Raw genomic sequence first — 18,233 nt, 5'->3', positions numbered from 1 at the left:
GGCACAAATGCAACAAAGTGGATTGCACTGTTGGAGAAAAAAAAAAAAAAAAGAAGACAGGCCAAAGAGACATTTTCAATTATCATATAATCATAACAATTTTCAACAATTTGGAACATTTTACAAAAAGTAATCTTTAAACAAGCTATTAAAAAAAAAAAAAAAAAAAAAATACATCAAGATATAAAAAAAAAACAAAAAAAAAAAAAAAAAAACTGTACAATAAAAAAACAAAAAAGAAAATTGGCCAGGAAAACCCTTACACAGGGATGCTGTGTGTGTGTAAATACATATACACATACACACACACACACCTGTACATCTACTTATTCATGTGATGTAATGTATAAAATAATGCATATATGGGTCAGGAGCTTCAGTTAATGTTCAACCATCAAAATACGGAGGTAAAAAAAAATAAAAAAAATAAATAAAATACAAAATCTCAGTGATTTAGACCGTGACATGATTTTTGGTTCCAGACAGGCTGGCTTGAGTATTTCTGTAACTGCTGATCTCCTGGGAGTGTTTGTTTAATGGTGCGGAAAACAAAAAACAACCAGTGAGCAGCAGTTCTGTGGACAAAAACACCTTGTTAATGAGAGAGATCAACGGAGAATGGCCAGATTGGTTCGAGCTGACAAAGGCTACAGTAATTCAGATAACCGCTCTGTACAATTGTAGTGAGCAGAATATCATCTCAGAAATGCACAACATGTCGGACCTTGAAGCAGATGGACTACAACAGCAGAAGACCACATTGGGTTCCACTTCTGTCAGCCAAGAACATCAAAACTGAGGCTGCAGTGGGCCTACCATTTGTGTACCTCAACAGAAATCCAGATTTGTCAGACCAGGTGACGCATTTCCAATCGTCTACTGTCCAGTTTTGGTGAGCCTGTGCCCACTGTAGCCTCAGTTTCCTGCTCTAAGCTGACAGTAGCCGGAAGGGATCTTCGGCTGCTGTAGCCTATCCACCTCAATGTACGACGTGTTGTACGTTCAGAAATGCTTTTCTGCATAGCACTGTTATAACTCGTGTTTATTTGGGTTTTTGTTTTTCGCACCATTCTTTTTACACTCTAGAGACTGTTGTGCGTGAAAATCTCAAGAGATCAGCAATTACAGAAATACACAAAACAAGTCTGTCTAGAACCAACAATCATACCACAGAGATCACATTTTTCCCCCATTTTGAAAAGCTCCTGACCCATATCTGCTTGATTTTATACATTACACTGCTACCACATGATTGGCTGATTAGATAATCGCATGAATAAGCAGATATACAGGTGTACCTAATAAAGTGGCCGGTGATTGTATGTGTGTAATAGATATTACAGTTATTACACTTAAATTCACAATTGTAAAATTTGCTGATATTTCCAGGTTTTCCATAACTGTGGGAATCCAATATTACCATTTTATGTATTATGCAGCTTACAAAGACTGCAATTTTTTTTATTGGTTACAAATGTGAAAAATCTAAAATTAAAAAAGTTAAATAGCATTAACTATCTTGCAGATGTACAGCTGAAGTCAGAAGTTATACACCTTTGCCAAATACATTTAAACTAAATTCCTGGCATTTAATCGTAGAAAACATTCCCCGTCTTAGGTCAGTTAGGATCACTACTTCATTTTAAGAATGTGAAATGTCAGAATAATGAGAGAATTATTATTTCAGCTTTTATTCCTTTCATCACATTCCCTGTTGGTCAGAAGTTTACATACACTTTATTAGTATTTGGTAGCATTGCCTTTAAATTGTTTAACTTGGGTCAAACGTTTTGGGTAGCCTTCCACAAGCTTCTCACAATAAGTTGCTGGAATGTTGGCCCATTCCTCCAGACAGAACTAGTGTAATTGAGTCAGGTTTATAGGCCTCCTTGCTTGCACACTTTTTCAGTTCTGCCTACAAATTTTCTATCGGACTGAGGTCAGGGCTTTGTGATGGCCACTCCAATACCTTGACTTTGTTGTCCTTAATCCATTTTGCCACAAATTTGGAGGTATGCTTGGGGTCATTGTCCATTTTGGAAGATCCATTTGCGATCGAGCTTTAACTTCCTGGCTAATGTCTTGAGATTTTGCTTCAATATATCCACATCATTTTCCTTCCTCATGATGCCTTCTATTTTGTGAATTGCACCAGTCCCTCCTGCAGCAAAGCACCTCCACAACATGATGCTGCCACCCTCATGCTTGCAAGCCACACCCTTTTTCCTCCAAACATAATGATGGTAATTATGACTAAACGATTCACTATTTGTTTTGTTAGACCAGAGGACATTTCTCCAAAAATAAGATCTTTGTCCCCATTTTTTATAGCGGTTTTGGAGTAGTGGCTTCCTTGCTGAACACCCTCTCAGGTTATGTTGATTTAGGACTTGTTTTACTGTGGATATAGATACTTGTCTACCTGTTTCCTCCAGCATCTTCACAAGGTCCTTTGCTGTTGTTCTGGGATTGATTTGCACTTTTCACACCAAACTATGTTCATCTCTAGGAGACAGAATGTGTCTCCTTCCTGAGCAGTATGATGGCCGCGTGGTCCCATGGTGTTTATACTTGTGTACTATTGTTTGTACAGATGAACGTGGTACCTTCAGGCATTTGGAAATTGCTCCAAAGGATGAACCAGACTTGTGGAAGTCCACAATTTTTTTTTTCCTGAGGTCTTGGCTGATTTCTTTTGATTTTCCCATGATGTCAAGCAAAGAGGCACTGAGTTGAAGGTTGGCGTTAAAATACATCCACAGGTACACCCCCAATTCAGCACACCTCCTATCAGAAACTAATTTGCTAATTGTCTAAAGGCTTGACATCATTTTCTGGAATTTTCCCAAGCTGCTTAAAGGCACAGTTAACTTAGTGTATGTAAACTTCTGACCCACTGGAATTGTGATATAGTCAATTAATAGTGAAACAATCTGTCTTTAAACAATTGTTGGAAACATTACTCATTTCATGCACAAAGTAGATGTCCTAAATGACTTGCCAAAATTATAGTTTGCTAATATTAAATCTGTGGAGTGGTTAAAAAGTTAATAACTTCAACCCAAGTCTATTTAAACTTCTGACTTCAACTGTATAATGTTTTAATGCAAAATATTCATTAAAATATTAGAAACAGCAACCTTAATAACATGTAAAAATGTGCAGTAACAGCTTAATGAACTGATAACAAGTACTCACATTCACTCAAGAGTAGCAAACCTGAGGTTATGCATTCAATTACAAAAAACAAATTAAATAAATGCCTGAAACTGTAGATCCAGGCAAAAATCACACCAACATCTCAGAAGTGATTGGCAGCCCACCAGTCATGGCCTGCCCAGTGTGTGATGTTTTATGCTACGTGGCGTCACTCTCTTTCTTAGCGTTCCAGTTGAATTTTTTCTTCTTTCTCCCTGAGAAATTCAAATGGAGAGTCATTTCAACTTTGTAGAGCACTAACTAGGGATATTTAGAGTACACTGACACCAAGTCAATACCCTTTAATACAAAGTTAAAATGCCTTACCTTGGCGAGATATTAAAGCAATATTTCAGTCAAAATCTTAGATAAGTAAATTAGGACAAAACACAACTATAATGCCATTAATATTAATGCTGTCAATATTATTTGATCTACTGCCTGCAATCTATTTTATTACTGACTGTTTAGTTGCATAATTACTTGAGAAACTTGAAAATATGTTTACTTGTTTGAGAAATACTTTTTTTTAAATGTTAATTTGTAATGTTAATATTAATATTGATATTTAACTTTTTTTAAATAACGGAGTATGTTCAATAGCACATTTGTTTTTGCTGTGTTATTGTGAATCGTGACATTTACCTAGTATTGGTTTCCACTTCTAAAATGTTGGTACTGTGACAACCCAGGTTCTTCCCTCACTCTGATTGGTTAGCATGATCTAATGATCCACTCCGATTTGTCAGAATGACCTAGTCGCATCTTTTTGCTTACCTGCGGCACTCTCTTCTTTCACTGCACTCAAACACCACAGCCGTGTCGCATTCGTCAACCCCACACTCTTGTTTTCTACCAAACAGAAAAGGTGGCAATCAATGGTAACAAACTCTAAAGGCCTTTGCACCCCAAACGCGAATGTTCAGCGCGATTTCTCACCACAATCCACATTGTACCAGCAGTGAAAAAAAACAAACTCAAATGGGTTCTCTTAACATGTAAATTATATTGCTGCATCACTGCCTTGCATCCCCTTTAAAAATGATCTGATCTTAATTTATTCCATATTGCTGCACAGTTTGGCCTTTGCTTTTAATCTTGTGAGTTTTCTTATATCTCTAAAACACACATATACACATACATATAACATCTTTCCCTTTGTATACATTTTTTTTAATAAACAACTTTACGGACCTGAAGTGTTTTTCTTCGACAAATATTAATAATATTAATAACTATTGCTGTGACTCACAGTGCGTTCTGTGTGCCTTTGACTACCAAAAACGAAATCATTTTTGCTGTGCTATTTTCAATAGTCGTTAGCAATATTAAAGTATCTAATAATGGGTCGGACTGAAGATGGGTTTTGTTGGGTGAGATCGGTGTTTTACAGCTTACACTCTTTGAGTGTTTAAATTTCATCAGTTTTAATTAGTAACACGCAAGGTTTTTAGCAAATATAAGACAAGCAGATGTACATGGCGATAAGATAGTCAAACATTTGTTTTAAACATTTGTTTGAACAGTCATTATGAGTGTGCATTACGCAGTGATTTTAAACAAATGCACAAGTATATACAGTATATGTGACAGTAGCTTATAATATTATTCAAGATAACATGTTTTAACCATTAGTATTATTTTATACACTTGATTTTTCTTATCACCTCTCAGACTGTGTATACATGATAATACTGTCAGTAAACTTGTCCAGCAGGTGAACTGAAATAGTTTGTGAAGTGTCTCGAAAGTTTCTCGTTGAGCAAATTAACACACTCGTCATTGCTGCTTCAGCTCATAAAGAAATGTTTTATTTTTCCGATCTGCTCACTAGAGAATCGTCTGCTTTTTACTTGTTTTGCAAACTTGTCAAATGGTTATTTCTTCTCACCCAGTGATGGGTGGAGGGCGGAGCAGCTCAAAGGCGAGTTGATCCACCTACCGTACCAGGGTAAAGTTGCTTGTCGATTAGCGTCACCAATTGTAAAGGCGTGAATGCGCTCGGACATTCGCTTCGCTTTCTATGGGAAAGGGCCATTCGTCTGTGATTTGCCTCATAATCGTGTTTGGTGTGAAAAGGCCTCAACTCAATTTAACTAATTTATTTGGGTGGGCGGGACTTACCTTGAATCTTCAAGCGTATTTGGGTACGCTTTTTAAGTGATTGGATTTTACTATTTTTTGGTGATGTTTTTTGTGTATGGTCTGCATCAGCTGCTGTGACCAACTGTGCTTGTCTGTGACGTCGGGACTTGGAGGCCTAAACAGAAATGGAAAATAATATCAGAGCAACTGAAATTAAAGCAGTCAAAAACTGAGATAATAGGTCTGCATATCTAGATGTGTTTGTTTGTTTTATCTTTGAATAAAAGGTGTCGGGTAAATTTTCTTTTTATTACTAAGGTCTTGCTTTCTTAATTTAATGCAAATATAAAAAAATAAAAAATAAAAAAATTACTTGTGTATTTACAAGCTTTATTTACCTCCATAACCTGTCCATATGATTTGGATTTGATTGACGCTAACAGCTGGGCTCTGCGGGAACTCTTCGGGAGGGGGAAAAAAAAAAATAGAGTTAGCGAGCAACACACCCCTCTGGTAAAACAAGGGTACTGCAGCAACAAAAGACTACTGCACTGCTGCAGTAGAGAAAGAAAACAGATATAAATGTGTATTAAAAAAAACAAGTAAAAAAAATAAAATAATAAATAAATAAAAAAACACACTTCTTGATTTGAAGGTCCCTCTCCAGCATCCTCCTGCTCAAATTCCTAAAAAAATAAAAAATAAAATGCAGCATCATAAACACATATTCTAGAAATATGCACAAAACTTGAGCACAGTCATTAACATAGTTTTATAGCATACACAAACATCATAAACACAAACATAAATACACTTACTGCATGATTCTTCTGCCAGTTGGATTGGGTGAGAAGGGCACATTTTAGTTTGGGAACCAGGTTTTGTTGGACAAGGTTGAGATTTGGGTCTGGTTCTGTGAAAACAGCTTTCTTCAGATTTTCATAATGGTCGTGGACATTGGCAAGTTCCTGAGAATCACAAAAACATGCCTGTCAATAAAAAAAAAATTCTTCTCATTTACGAGTAATAAAACACCGATATATCGTCCAGGCTGATTAAGCAGGGAATATTTGGCCATTTTGAGAGTTTCGGCACTGGCCAATAATCATGTTCCCTTGGCCATTTAACAGAAGTGTTACCTCTCCCTTATGTCAGATCCTAAAATCTACTGACACCTTTGACAATAGATAATAAAAACAGTAAAAAAAATAAAAATAAAAATAAACAAATTGTGAATTGAGAAAATATTGTTTAAAATAGGTTTACTTTCGCAAAATTGCGTACATCTTGTTAGTGATCATGCAATGGTTTATACATGTGTAATAAAGCCACCCTACTCTTTAGACATTAGTATCGTCCACTGAAAACTCCAAATCAGTTAACCACTATTTACAAGCAACTCTTGGTTGATGGTTTTATTCATGGTCAGAAAACCTGCAAATCTGCATTTTAAAACACTCTCAATCACAAAATAGATGTTGTTTCTGTGACTGATCCATTAATAACAATTATGTTTATGTTCTTGGCAAAACTCAATAAGATAAATATGTCAATCATGTCTCTGACTGTTTAGCATCTCAGTTATAGAAGAGTTAGCAAAAGCTTTCAAAACATCTGAACAAAAATACTGGGGAAGATGCATTTGGGAGTAACTTGCCTGAGGAGAGCAAAAAACATGTAGCTTTCGACTCTGTTATGCTACCATGGTGACTCACCTCTATCACGTCTGTGGTGACGAGATCCTGAGTTCGTGATGGTGGATCAAAAAACTCTTCACAGAATTTCCTTCCCCTTCCATCTTCCTTCTTCATCCTAAAAAAGAGCTGTGAACACACAGAATTATGAGTAATGTGGGCCAGAGTTTGGAGTGCAGTAGCTTATGAAACCATAGTTAACCTGTCTAGTCTGGTTGGCTGTACTGGATTTGATTGTCTTAGTTGGCTCATTGTGGCATGCTGGCAGTTTAAATTAATAAATATCTGGCTGATTGACCTACCGGTGTTGGCATGGCCGTGAAGTGGAAAGCTTTATCTGACAGGAGGTTTTTGAGGATATAAACCACATCATAATGTTGAGCATTCACTGCATCCTGCTGGAGCTGCATAACATCCTGCCAATCCTTTAGAGCAATGCGGATCTACACAACACACAGACAAAAATTACTCTCAACCAGCCTCACCAATTTACATTACATTACAAACAGAAACTAAAGTTGTTATTCACTGATAATCTTCACTTCCACCAAAGTTCTGAAATCTTTTGGTTCTCATATGTCTTGCTACCAGCACGGGTGTGCCCATTTGAATATGCTGAATAGAGAATTTCATCTACTGGGAAGATTTTCAGTGTATAATGATTACAATTTCGCTCTGTTCCTGTACAAAGCAATTATAAGGCTTCAAAAGATTTGGAATCTCTCGCATGAGTAATTTTTTTTCTTCTGACATAGTTTTGCGTTCCCTCACAATAGTTTGCATTCCCTCGCAATAAGTTTTGCGTTCCTTTGCAATAAATTTACCATGGTTTAACTATAGGAACCATATTTTAACCTTGACATTAATAGTAAAATCATAGTAATAATACAAGAAAATGAAAACTATGGTAATAAAAAAACAATTTTGTTATTATGGTCTTACTAAAAATATTTGTAAAACCATATAGTAACCACAAGAATTACCATGGTTAATCTAGAGTAAACTAGTACTATATGAATACAGCATACTGTATTAAAACCATTGTTTCTGCCCCCCAAAAAAACCATGGTTACTTAACTTTTCATAGTTACTCAAATATTACTATAGTAAAGCCATGGTTTTCGCAAAAAACAAAACATGGTTAGCCTACAACAGTCATGATTACTACAATATTGCTATAGAAAAATGATTTTCCAAAAACTATGGTTACTACAGACTACAATACTATAGTAAAACCATAGTTACGGTTACCTTACCTTATAAGCAAGGTAAGCAATGCTTACCTAACAGAAGGGTGAAAAGAAAAATGACCCTATGAAATATTTAAATATAATTGTTAATATAAACTACTGTTTGTTCAAATTTGTCATCTTTCATTTCAGTTGAGCAGCACAGACAGTTATTCATTTATTCGCTTTAGCGCCACCCTAGATACTAGGTCATTGTTTCTGGTTAGTCTGAGGCTATGAAGTGGTGGTCTGGCAATTACGTCCTTTTTGTGTTATGCCCTGTCTGTTTTATAGTTCTAACTCTAACGTTAGGGTGCAGTGTCTGTTTAAAAAATTAAGGGATGTAGACTGCCGTGTCTACGTTACATCTGCCTTGTGCATTCAGGTTAAGATTGTTGTCTTTGGTTGTTAGATTAGTTAACTGCAGCTGCCCATTCCAGTGCTTCTGAACTGTGGGAAGAGTGGCATGTGAGGCCTATGATGTTGAAACATATTCTGCGAGTAACTTGCAATGTTTTCTTTTTGTTGTATGTCAAAACAAGCTCTTCTGGCACTATGGTTCATTGTATGAGTTAAATGGACATAAACATGCTCTGCTCAATATATGACAATCTTTAATTTGTGTGATACGAGCAATATTACCATCCTGAATTTGAAACAATTTGGTCATGAAGTTCACCACTGTGATATTTGTTTCCATTGACTGGTGGGCAACAATTTACGTCAATAAAGTTTTTCGCAACATTACATTCACCTGTATAATGTGTTTTGGGTACAGCATTTAATAATGTGTATTAAAAATCTTTGACGCTTGCCCAGTCTCGAAAGCTATTTCAAAAGGTATTTATATAGTAAAACCATAACCACAAAATTATGTTTTTTTATAACAAGAGTTTTCGTTTTCCTGTATTACCACTATGGTTTCACTTAACCATATCATGGTATGGTTAATGCAGTAAAACCATGGTAAATTCATTGCGAGGGAACACAATTGCGAGGGAATGCAAAACGTCTCGGTTACGTATGTAACCTCGGTTCCCTGTGACTGTGACAATTGTCACAGAAGCGAACGTCATGACCAAATTGTTTCAAATTCAGGACAGTAATATTGCTCATATCACACAAATTAAAGATTGTCATATATTGAGCAGAGCATGTTTATGTCCATTAACTCATACAATGAACGCATGTGGGGAGTTGTCCTTCCACACAACCTAGCTGAAACAATAACGGCAATATTCTAAAATTGGCTATGGTGTTTGAGCCCCGCCCTTTTAGACGCAAAGCTGTCCGCTATAAAAGCGGGTGCACAAACACCATTCCTTAGAATTTTCTGACTGAGGGACAAAGAGTTCTTCTGAGGTGCGAGCGATGCACTCCGAGTCTTGTAGTGCGGCCAGCGTAACCGAGACGTTCCCTTATGACTCGGTATACTTGACATTGCTTGCTAAGGCATATGGGGAACAGAATCCAATCACGCCGCCCTACATGACGTAACCTTCCAGAGAGGAAACATGATGCCACAGTCCTGCGGGATGACGACCGACATGAGTATGCCGCAAGTGAGTGATCCTCATGTTGGGCCAGGAGGGGAGCACTCAGAATGAATATATGAACTATAGTCATACAGTATGAATGAACCCCTTCATGAACCCAGTCGGGAAGGGAGCCATTTATAATGAAAGTGCTTGTGACTGGTAAATTACAATGGCCTGATGCAGGTGGTTGTGTAAAATGATGGGGAGCCCATACTTAAGGGGAGGGGCATAAGTATATGTTTGGCAAACGAACAGCAAGTGCTCTAAACAGAGAGTGGACTTGTGAAAAGAGAGACGTTACATCTAGGGTGTTAAACCTTGCAAATGTGTTTTAAGACCAACCTGCTGCAAAACATATGTCTTGTAAAGACACATCATTCATCCATGCCCATGAGGAGGCCATGCCTCTAGCTGAGTGTGCTTTAACACCAATTCAGACCTTACAGCTGATCAGACATTCTGAACTGGCGGGTTCGCTTAACGTAGGCATGTAGCACCCACACAGGGCATAACAAATGCAAGGACTGTTCCTCATCCGAAATAAATGGAGGAAGGAAGAAAGCTTGAAGGTGAACCACCTGCGCTCTGAAGGGCATGGTTAGAACCTTAGGCACATAGCCTTTTCTGGGTTTGACAGTAGCTTTTGAAAGACAAATTGTCAATTAATAGAGCATGCAAGTTACCAATCCATTTTACTGAGGCCAGAGCCAGCAGTAGTGCGGTCTTAATGGAGAGCATAAACAAATCAAAAGGGGGGCCCTGAAGTTGGGTCCCAAGTCGGGACTGTAGCGGCCAAGATGGATATAATCGTCTTGCTCCTCTAAGGTACTTTGATTAAATCAAGCTTGCCTATAGTGGCGCTGGCTTCAGGTGTGTGATACGAAGATAGTCGCCACATAAACTTTGAGCGTTGACAAAGTGGGTCCTGCGTCTAATTGCTCTTGAAGAAATATGAGAATTTCATGTATGGGGCAGTTTACTGGGTCTTTACCATGTTAAAAGACACCAATCAGTGAACACTCCATTTTAGCGCATAGAGGCGTCTCGTGGACGGCGCCCTGGCCTATAAAATGGTGTTCATGACTGAATGCGTCAGTTCTGACATGTTTTGTGTGCTCCATTCAGGGGCCACACATGCAGGTTCCACAGCTTAAGCTAGGGAACCTTTATTGATGCCTTGTGCCCGAGAGAAGTGATCCTTGCTCAGCCGTATTTCCCATGGCCAGCTGTATAACACCTCTACCATTTCCGGAAACCATGGCTGATTGGGTCATTTCGGTGCAATTAACAGAACAGTTTCCATGTCCACCCAGACTTTGCTGATGACAGAATGAAGGAGGTGTACCGGGGGAAGCGCATACTTGCATATCGGAATAAAAAGCTCTCAAAGCTAGAAAGACAGCCAGTAGCTCTAGGTGGTTGACATGTTACGGCCGTTTTGCACCGGTTTCCAGGTGTCGAAAGTTGGGCGTCTATTGCACACTGCGCCCCAACCTGTGTTGGATGCATTTGCGGTCAGCACTTTCTTTCTGAAAACTTGACCCAGCATAACACCTTGTTGGTAAAAGGCAAAGCAGTAAGTCTCTGTGCTCGCTCAGAAGTTATTACTAGCCAATCACTGAGGTAATTCAAAACACACACACACACACACACACACAGTTAATTTTCAATGGGGCGAGCGCCGCATCGATACATTCCGTGAACATGCAGGGGAGCCAGAGACAGACTGAAATAAAAGGACTTTAAATTGATACGCAGTTCCCTCGAATGCAAATCTAAAAAGCCGCCTGTAACGAGGTGCAATTGGTACAGGAAGTACACGTTCTTCAGATCTATTGACGCAAATCAGTCCCGAGAACGGATGTGTGATAAGATCCGTTTCTGAGTTAACATTATGAATGGGTGCTTCGCGAGTGATTCGAACATCTCAGAACTAGAATGGGCCGAAGCCCACTGTCCTTCTCCAGAATGAGGAATTAACGGCTGTAAATCCCGCTGTGTCGCAGTCTGTGCACACAACACTGGCATATCGTGTGGTCAGACCACAGATTGTGCTTGATTGTTGTAAACACCAGCTCTGACACGTCCGTGAGGACTTGCCATGCTTCAGGGACAGCAGGCTTACTACTTCATCTGAAACGACCTCTATCGCGTTCTTTGAGAGAAGATAGTGTATTTCGGCTCGTAACACCGGCGCGTCTTTGGACGGAACCGTGGAAGACAGAACGCCATTGAAACGGGGCGACCGACGTGCAAATGGATCGTATAACCATGTTCGATCGTTTTTAGCACCAAATCGGAAATGCCCGTAAGGGCTCGCCACGCATCCGCAAACAGGACAGAGGGCGATTTGTTTTAAAAATATTATATAAATGCGGCGCTCGCCATTGGGAAATGGTTGTGCATAATGTGTGAACTTTGAAGTGGAAAAGAGCTCTTTATTGAAAAAGTGTGAGCATCTCGAGCATGTGCAACAAGCGCTGTACTCTTCTTTTTTTTTTTTTTTCCCATTCTTTATTGCATGTGTTTGAATGTGAGAAACAAAAACAACATTTTGAACAATAATATTCCTTTCCCGACAAACAGCAGTGGGGATGAGGGGAACAGCATTGTGTGTCTTCAATCAAGCCTTCTTCAGGATGGGTCCGGAAGGAATGGCGAGCTCTGCATTCCGCTTCATGGAGCTGTGCTAGCGAGGCATGCTTTGCTGTGCCACGGGGGTTTTTCTCCTTGGCCCGGGGCTCACACTGATGCGGCTGCCTTAGTTTGGGCAACGGTTTGCATGGCTTTACCGGCGGCTTGGCAGCGACTTTCTGTGGCTCTGAGGCAACAGGCATGGGGTTTTTAGCCAGGCGCTGGCCCGAGATAGAGCGGGAGCGAGCCAGTTGTGATTAAATATTGCTCTGTTTCGGTATAAAATGTCTCATAGCCTGCGAGTTTTGCCGAGTTGTGACGTAGCACTCAGCAAATTTGTCCACAGAGCCGTTGAATATGTCGGCTGGAGACACCGGAACATCAAAGACAGCAGCTTTTCCCACGTCATTTCCATGAGGGTCAGCCAGATGTGACGATCCACAACCACTAGGTTGCCCATTGACTTGCCAATGGCCTGTGCAGTGACTTTCGTGGCTCGCATTGCTAAGTCTATAGCTGTGCGGAGCTCTTTGGACGTCTCTGGATCGTAACCTTGCTCATCCATTTGCTTGAGGAGCTTAGCTTGGAAAACTTGGAGCACCACCATCGTGTGGATTACTGAACCAGCTTAGCCCGCCGCAGAGTATGCTTTTCCAGCCAGTGCAGATGTCAGTCAACACGGCTAGGAAGGATGAACGGGGCGCGATTTCCACGCCCTGCAACTCGATGGGCAGAGATGTGCCGCTACCGCCTCCTCCACAGGGGGTAGTTGGGCATAGCGTTTCTCTTCCTCATGGTCCACTTTGAGGAAAGTGAAATCCCTGTGCGATCAAGCTGAATAGGGCGCGTGACAGGATTTTGTCCGTTTTTTTTTTTTTTTTTTTTTTAAGAACTTCCGGGAAGAACAGGGGAGATCTGTGGAACGTGGTCGCTTGACGTCCGGACTGCAGGAACCATTCATCAAGGCGAGATTTTTCAGGTTCCTCTGGAGGAGACCACTCGAGACAGAGCTCTTCAACTGTCCTTGAAAGGACGCAAAGCATCTCCTTGTCAGTGGCGCATGCATGCTCCTCGCTGGGGGAAGGGGCGCAACGTCATTCACTGACCACTCGCCAGAGACATATCATCCCCAGCGTCAGAACCGCCGTACGTGACGAGGCCGTGCTCTTCTACAAAGGGGCCGAAGCTAGTCACGTACGTACTGTATCAGCATAGATGCAGTATATGGGGAATGAGGGGCTCGCGGGGTGTGTGCCGGAACATGATCCACCTCAAATTCATCCTGCTTGACCACTGTGCCTCCTTGTGTGATCCCTCGGGAGTCAAAGAAGAGGCAGGTGGGAGGGCGAATCATTGCTCAGAACAAGGTCGATTTGCTAGCGAAGCGTCTTGACACTCATGCCCTCACAGTGAGGGCAGTCTGTCTCCATGTGAGCTGCCTCTGCGTAGGCACGACCCAGACAGCGAACGCAGCTCATGCTGATCTGATGGCGGGATGAGTCACTTACGGAACGACATCTTTAAAAAGACGCGAACATGTAAGCGGCTCATTATATATATTTATCACACACACACACACACACACACACACACAAACCCCCCACCCCCAGAAAAAATAAATTAAGAGGCCACTGCAAAATTATCAGTTTCCCTGGATTTACTATTTATAGGTTTGTGTTTGAATAAAATTAACATTTTTGTTTTATACTATAAAGTACTGACAAAATTTCTCCCAAATTGCAAAATATGTTTTTTTGGATTTTTCCCCCTTTTCACATAATTTGGAATGCCCAATTCCTAATGCGCTTTAAGTCCTCGTGGTCGCGTAGTGATTCGCCTCAATCCGTGTGGACAAGTTCATATTCATTTTTAAACACAAATGTTTTAATTTAAGAGTTCAGAAATTAATATTTGGTGGAATAACCCTGATTTTCAAATCACAGCTTTCATGCGTCTTGGCATGCTCTCTACCAGTCTTTTACATTGCTCTTGGGTGACTTTGTTACTCCTGGTGCAAAAATTCAAGCAGCGATCCTCCACCGAATTTCACAGTGGGTGCGGGACACTGTGGCTTGTAGGCCTCTCCAGGTCTCCGTCTAACCATTAGACGACCAGGTGGAGAATTGGTGAAGACCTGGGGGTGCTTCAGCAAGGCTGGAAATCAGGTAGATTCGTATTTGTGAAGGATGCATGAATCAAGCCACGTACAAGGTTATCCTGGAAGAAAACTTGCTTTCGTCTGCTCTGACAATGTTCCCCAACTCTGAGGATTGGTTTTTCTAGCAGGACAATGCTCCATGCCAAACAAACAGGTCAATCAAGGTGTGGATGGAGGACCACCGGATAAAGAACCTGTCATGGCCGGGGGGTGCTGGCTATCACCCCTGGAGCTCGCTAGTTGGAATCCCAGGGCGTGCTGAGTGACTCCAGCCAGGTCTCCTAAGCAACCAAATTGGCCCAGGTGCTAGGGAGGGTAGAGTCACATGGGGTAACCTCCTCGTGGTCGCAATAATGTGGTTCGTTCACGGTGGGGCGCGTGGCGAGTTGAGCGTGGTTGCCGCGGTGGATGGCATGAAGCCTCCACATGCGCTGTCTCCGTGGCAACGCGCTCAAGCCATGTGATAAAATGCGTGGGTTGACGGTCTCAGACGCGTAGGCAGCTGGGATTCGTCCTCCGCCACCCGGATTGAGGCGAATCACTAGGCAACCACAAGGACTTAAAGCACATTGGGAATTGGGCATTCCAAATTGGGAGAAAAAAAAAAAAGAACCGGTCATGGCCAGCCCAATCTCCAGACCTGAACCCCATTGGAAAACTCTGGAATAAGATCAGGAGCAAGATGTCAAACAAAGCCGAGTTGCTTGAATTTTTGCACCAGGAGTGGCATAAAGTCACCTAACAGCAATGTGAAAGTCTGGTAGAGAGCATGCCAAGACACATGAAAACTGTGATTGAAAATCAGGGTTTTTCCACCAAATATTGATTTCTGAACTCTTCCTAAGTCCTAAGACTTTATAGATATTAAAGCTTCATTTTCTGTTAATGCGTGATTTTCTGTAAAGCTGCTTCGAAACTATGCGTGTTGTGAAAGGTGCTATACAAATAAAAATGACTTGACTAAGTTAAAACATTAGTATTGTGTTGTTTAAAAATGAATATGAACTTGTTACCTTTGCATTATTCGAGGTATGAAAACACGGTATCTTTTTTGTTATTTTGACCAGTTGACATTTTCTGCAAATAAATGCTCTAAATGGCAATATTTTTATGTAGAATTTGGGAGAAATGTTGTCAGTAGTTCATAGAATAAAACAAAAATGTTAAATTTTCCTCAAAACACATACCTATAAATAGTAAATCCAGAGAAACTGATAATTTTTGCAGTGGTCTCTTAATTCTTTCCAGAGCTGTATGTATAAACACAATATCAACAACAGCTTCTAAGGATACAAAACTCCTGCCGAAGCGCTGCGGGGAATTAGGATGCTGAAGTGGCCCATTCACCAGTGAAGCGTCAAGCGGCGAGGCAGATTAATGATTGCCGGAACACTGCACGGGAGTGGAGAATCTTCTCGTTGCCGTGAAAATTCCACCCGCTGACTCGTGAGTCGTGTATGTCGACGGCAAAGTAGAAGAGGGCTTCTAGATGAATCGCTGTCTTGAAGAAAATTCTGAGGAATGATGTTTGTGCGCCCACTTTTATTCTGGTCGGCTTCACGCCTATAAGGGCGGGGCTCAAAAACCATAGCCAATATTAGAATTGCCGTTATTGTAAAAGGGTTTCAACTAGGTTGTTTAGAAGGACACTCCCCATATGCATCAGCAGGACGCAATGTCAAGTGCACTGAATCGTGAGGGAAATGTCATTATACAGAAAAGAGTGCAGTGAAGACTCATCACAATTTTCCCTTTGTTTTCCACAGAAAAATAACAGCATTCAGGTTTGGAATGACATGAAGTTCAGTAAATAATGACAGAACATCATTTTTGGGTGAACTATTCCTTTAAGTGTCATGCTCAGGGAGTATGTAGTATTAGTGACAGTTCATGGGTCAACTCTTGTGGGGTTTAAACCCAAAACCTCTGGGTTACAACGCCAGATCTTTAACAACTAAAATAAACCCAATTACAGAGTCATTAAACAAAATCCCTGATCTGAACAGAAACACTAAAACAAGAGCAGCAGTATGTTGGATGTTGAGTGACAGCACACCTTTTCTTTAGGAGTGCAGAGCTGTGTGTTAAAGAGCCCGTAGAGCAGATAAAGGCCCCCCACTCTGATCTGGAAGGTGTACGGAGGAAAGAGGTATGGAGACACCACAGACAGCACCAAACGTGCGAAGTCCCTTCTCTCTTTCGGTTCTTGGTTGCCGCTGCAGAGACAGAGAAATGATAATGGGTAAAATCCCATTCGGAAAGTGCAATTTAGAAGATTACATTTTTTTTTTTAAATAAATTAACAAAAATCAGCGCTTCAAAAGTTCAAATCCTTCTTAAACTTACTGGAAGATGCTACTGAAATCAATGTCTTTCCAGATCGCTAAAAACTGCTCGAACCGAACAGACTCTGTCGCCTGAAAACGTCCAAGTAGCTCTTCGCAGTCTGTTATTACCGGTTCCTTGTATTTATCCATCCTTAACCTTAAGACCACAGAGAGTTCATTTCATTTAATGTTAATGTTAATCATAAAATCACTTTAAAAGCTAAATAACCACGATGTTGTGACGACAGCGCCCCATGTGGATCTCCTGTTTGTGCTTCTTTTACGGTCTCACTCAGATCCTGGTTGGTGAGAGAATTAAACTACCGCCACCTAGTGGTTGGGCTGTATAAGGACTGTCATGGTGTCCCACTATAAACACACGACTGGAAAATTCTAGTCAAAATGTGTGGTAACCCTGTTTGACACATTAACACTTACGTTAAATTACAAGTTAAAAGCCTAAGTAACGACATCAATATTTGGCCTTTTTCTGATTCTTATGATTTTCGCCCTTTAAGTTGTCTGATGTGTTTTGTTATAAATCGGAGGGCTAGTTGCTGTATCTAGTGGGGTCGAGATAAAATAAGTAGAAAAAAAACAGCACACAGACAGTGTCTTCAATTTTTATATATATATATATATAATTTATTCATTGAGGTTTAAGTTTGAAACAGTTTGATTTGTCGAGGTAAGGTCAAAGTTAGAGATAGTTCACCCAAAAATGAAAAATCTCATCATTTATTCACCCTCAGGCCATCCCAGATGTGTATGACTTTCTTTCTGCCTCTGAACACAAAGATTTTTAGAAGAATATTTTAGCTCTGTAGTTCCTCACAACCAGCATATAAAGGCAGCATAAAAGTAATCCATACAAGCCCAGTGATTTATTCCATATGCACCTGAATATCCATAATTCTCTACTATAAAGTACAGTAAAAACAGTATGCCAATGGAGTAGTATGTCTGAATCCACAGCATTCATGACTCAGTAAGTGTGAAATACCCGGATGACCCACACTTGTCCAGCGAGATTTTGAAGTTCGGATCCCATAATCCCTCAGGAGCTGAGGCGATGTCACGCTCAAAACACTGGATTTAAAGGAATGGGGTGAACAGCGAGGCAGATGCCTCTTCTCAACTGTAAGTGCTATATATGCCAAGATAATTGTTTCTTGTGCTTGAATGGTGCTCGTTTAATAAAGCCAAAGCAGAAGTTTTCGTGGTTATTACGTCAAATATTCGGGTTACAAGACGACGCCAACATCCCCGAATTCTATTCATACTACTGGCATGCCAGTCCATCTGTTTTGCCGGCAGATAAGTGCGTCCTTCATCAAATACAGTACATACTGTGACAGTACGTGGTTTCG

At 40.5% G+C, this 18,233-nt stretch overlaps 1 protein-coding gene across 1 annotated transcript; it reads right to left on the bottom strand.

Annotated features, from left to right (window-relative positions):
- Positions 1–129: 129 nt before the first annotated feature.
- Positions 130–17,130, bottom strand: LOC127411660 (snRNA-activating protein complex subunit 1-like). Its single transcript, XM_051647374.1, has 10 exons — positions 16,883–17,130; positions 16,593–16,752; positions 7,280–7,420; positions 6,999–7,106; positions 6,102–6,251; positions 5,925–5,969; positions 5,682–5,744; positions 5,323–5,458; positions 3,976–4,050; positions 130–3,413 (listed from the first exon to the last, which is right to left on the bottom strand). Exons 1-10 carry the CDS (start codon positions 17,011–17,013, stop codon positions 3,358–3,360), a joined length of 1,065 nt encoding a protein of 354 aa, XP_051503334.1. The 5' UTR covers positions 17,014–17,130; the 3' UTR covers positions 130–3,357.
- Between the last annotated feature and the right edge of the window lie 1,103 nt (positions 17,131–18,233).

Source organism: Myxocyprinus asiaticus, chromosome 21 (assembly GCF_019703515.2).
Source record: "Myxocyprinus asiaticus isolate MX2 ecotype Aquarium Trade chromosome 21, UBuf_Myxa_2, whole genome shotgun sequence".
In the NCBI taxonomy this organism is placed as follows: domain Eukaryota; kingdom Metazoa; phylum Chordata; class Actinopteri; order Cypriniformes; family Catostomidae; genus Myxocyprinus; species Myxocyprinus asiaticus.
Note: the sequence above shows the minus strand (reverse complement) of the source record. Positions and strands in the feature narration are given on the sequence as shown.

What these genes read in the sequence shown, in the direction of transcription:
- LOC127411660 (XM_051647374.1), bottom strand. Translation starts at nt 17,013, where the DNA reads ATGGATAAATACAAGGAACCGGTAATAACAGACTGCGAAGAGCTACTT. An exon ending in ACTGGCAGAAGAATCATGCA is followed by an intron (nt 5,970 to 6,101) that starts GTAAGTGTATTT and finishes TTATTTTTTTAG; the next exon opens with GAATTTGAGCAGGAGGATGC. An exon ending in AGGGACCTTCAAATCAAGAA is followed by an intron (nt 5,745 to 5,924) that starts GTGTGTTTTTTT and finishes CCCCTCCCGAAG; the next exon opens with AGTTCCCGCAGAGCCCAGCT.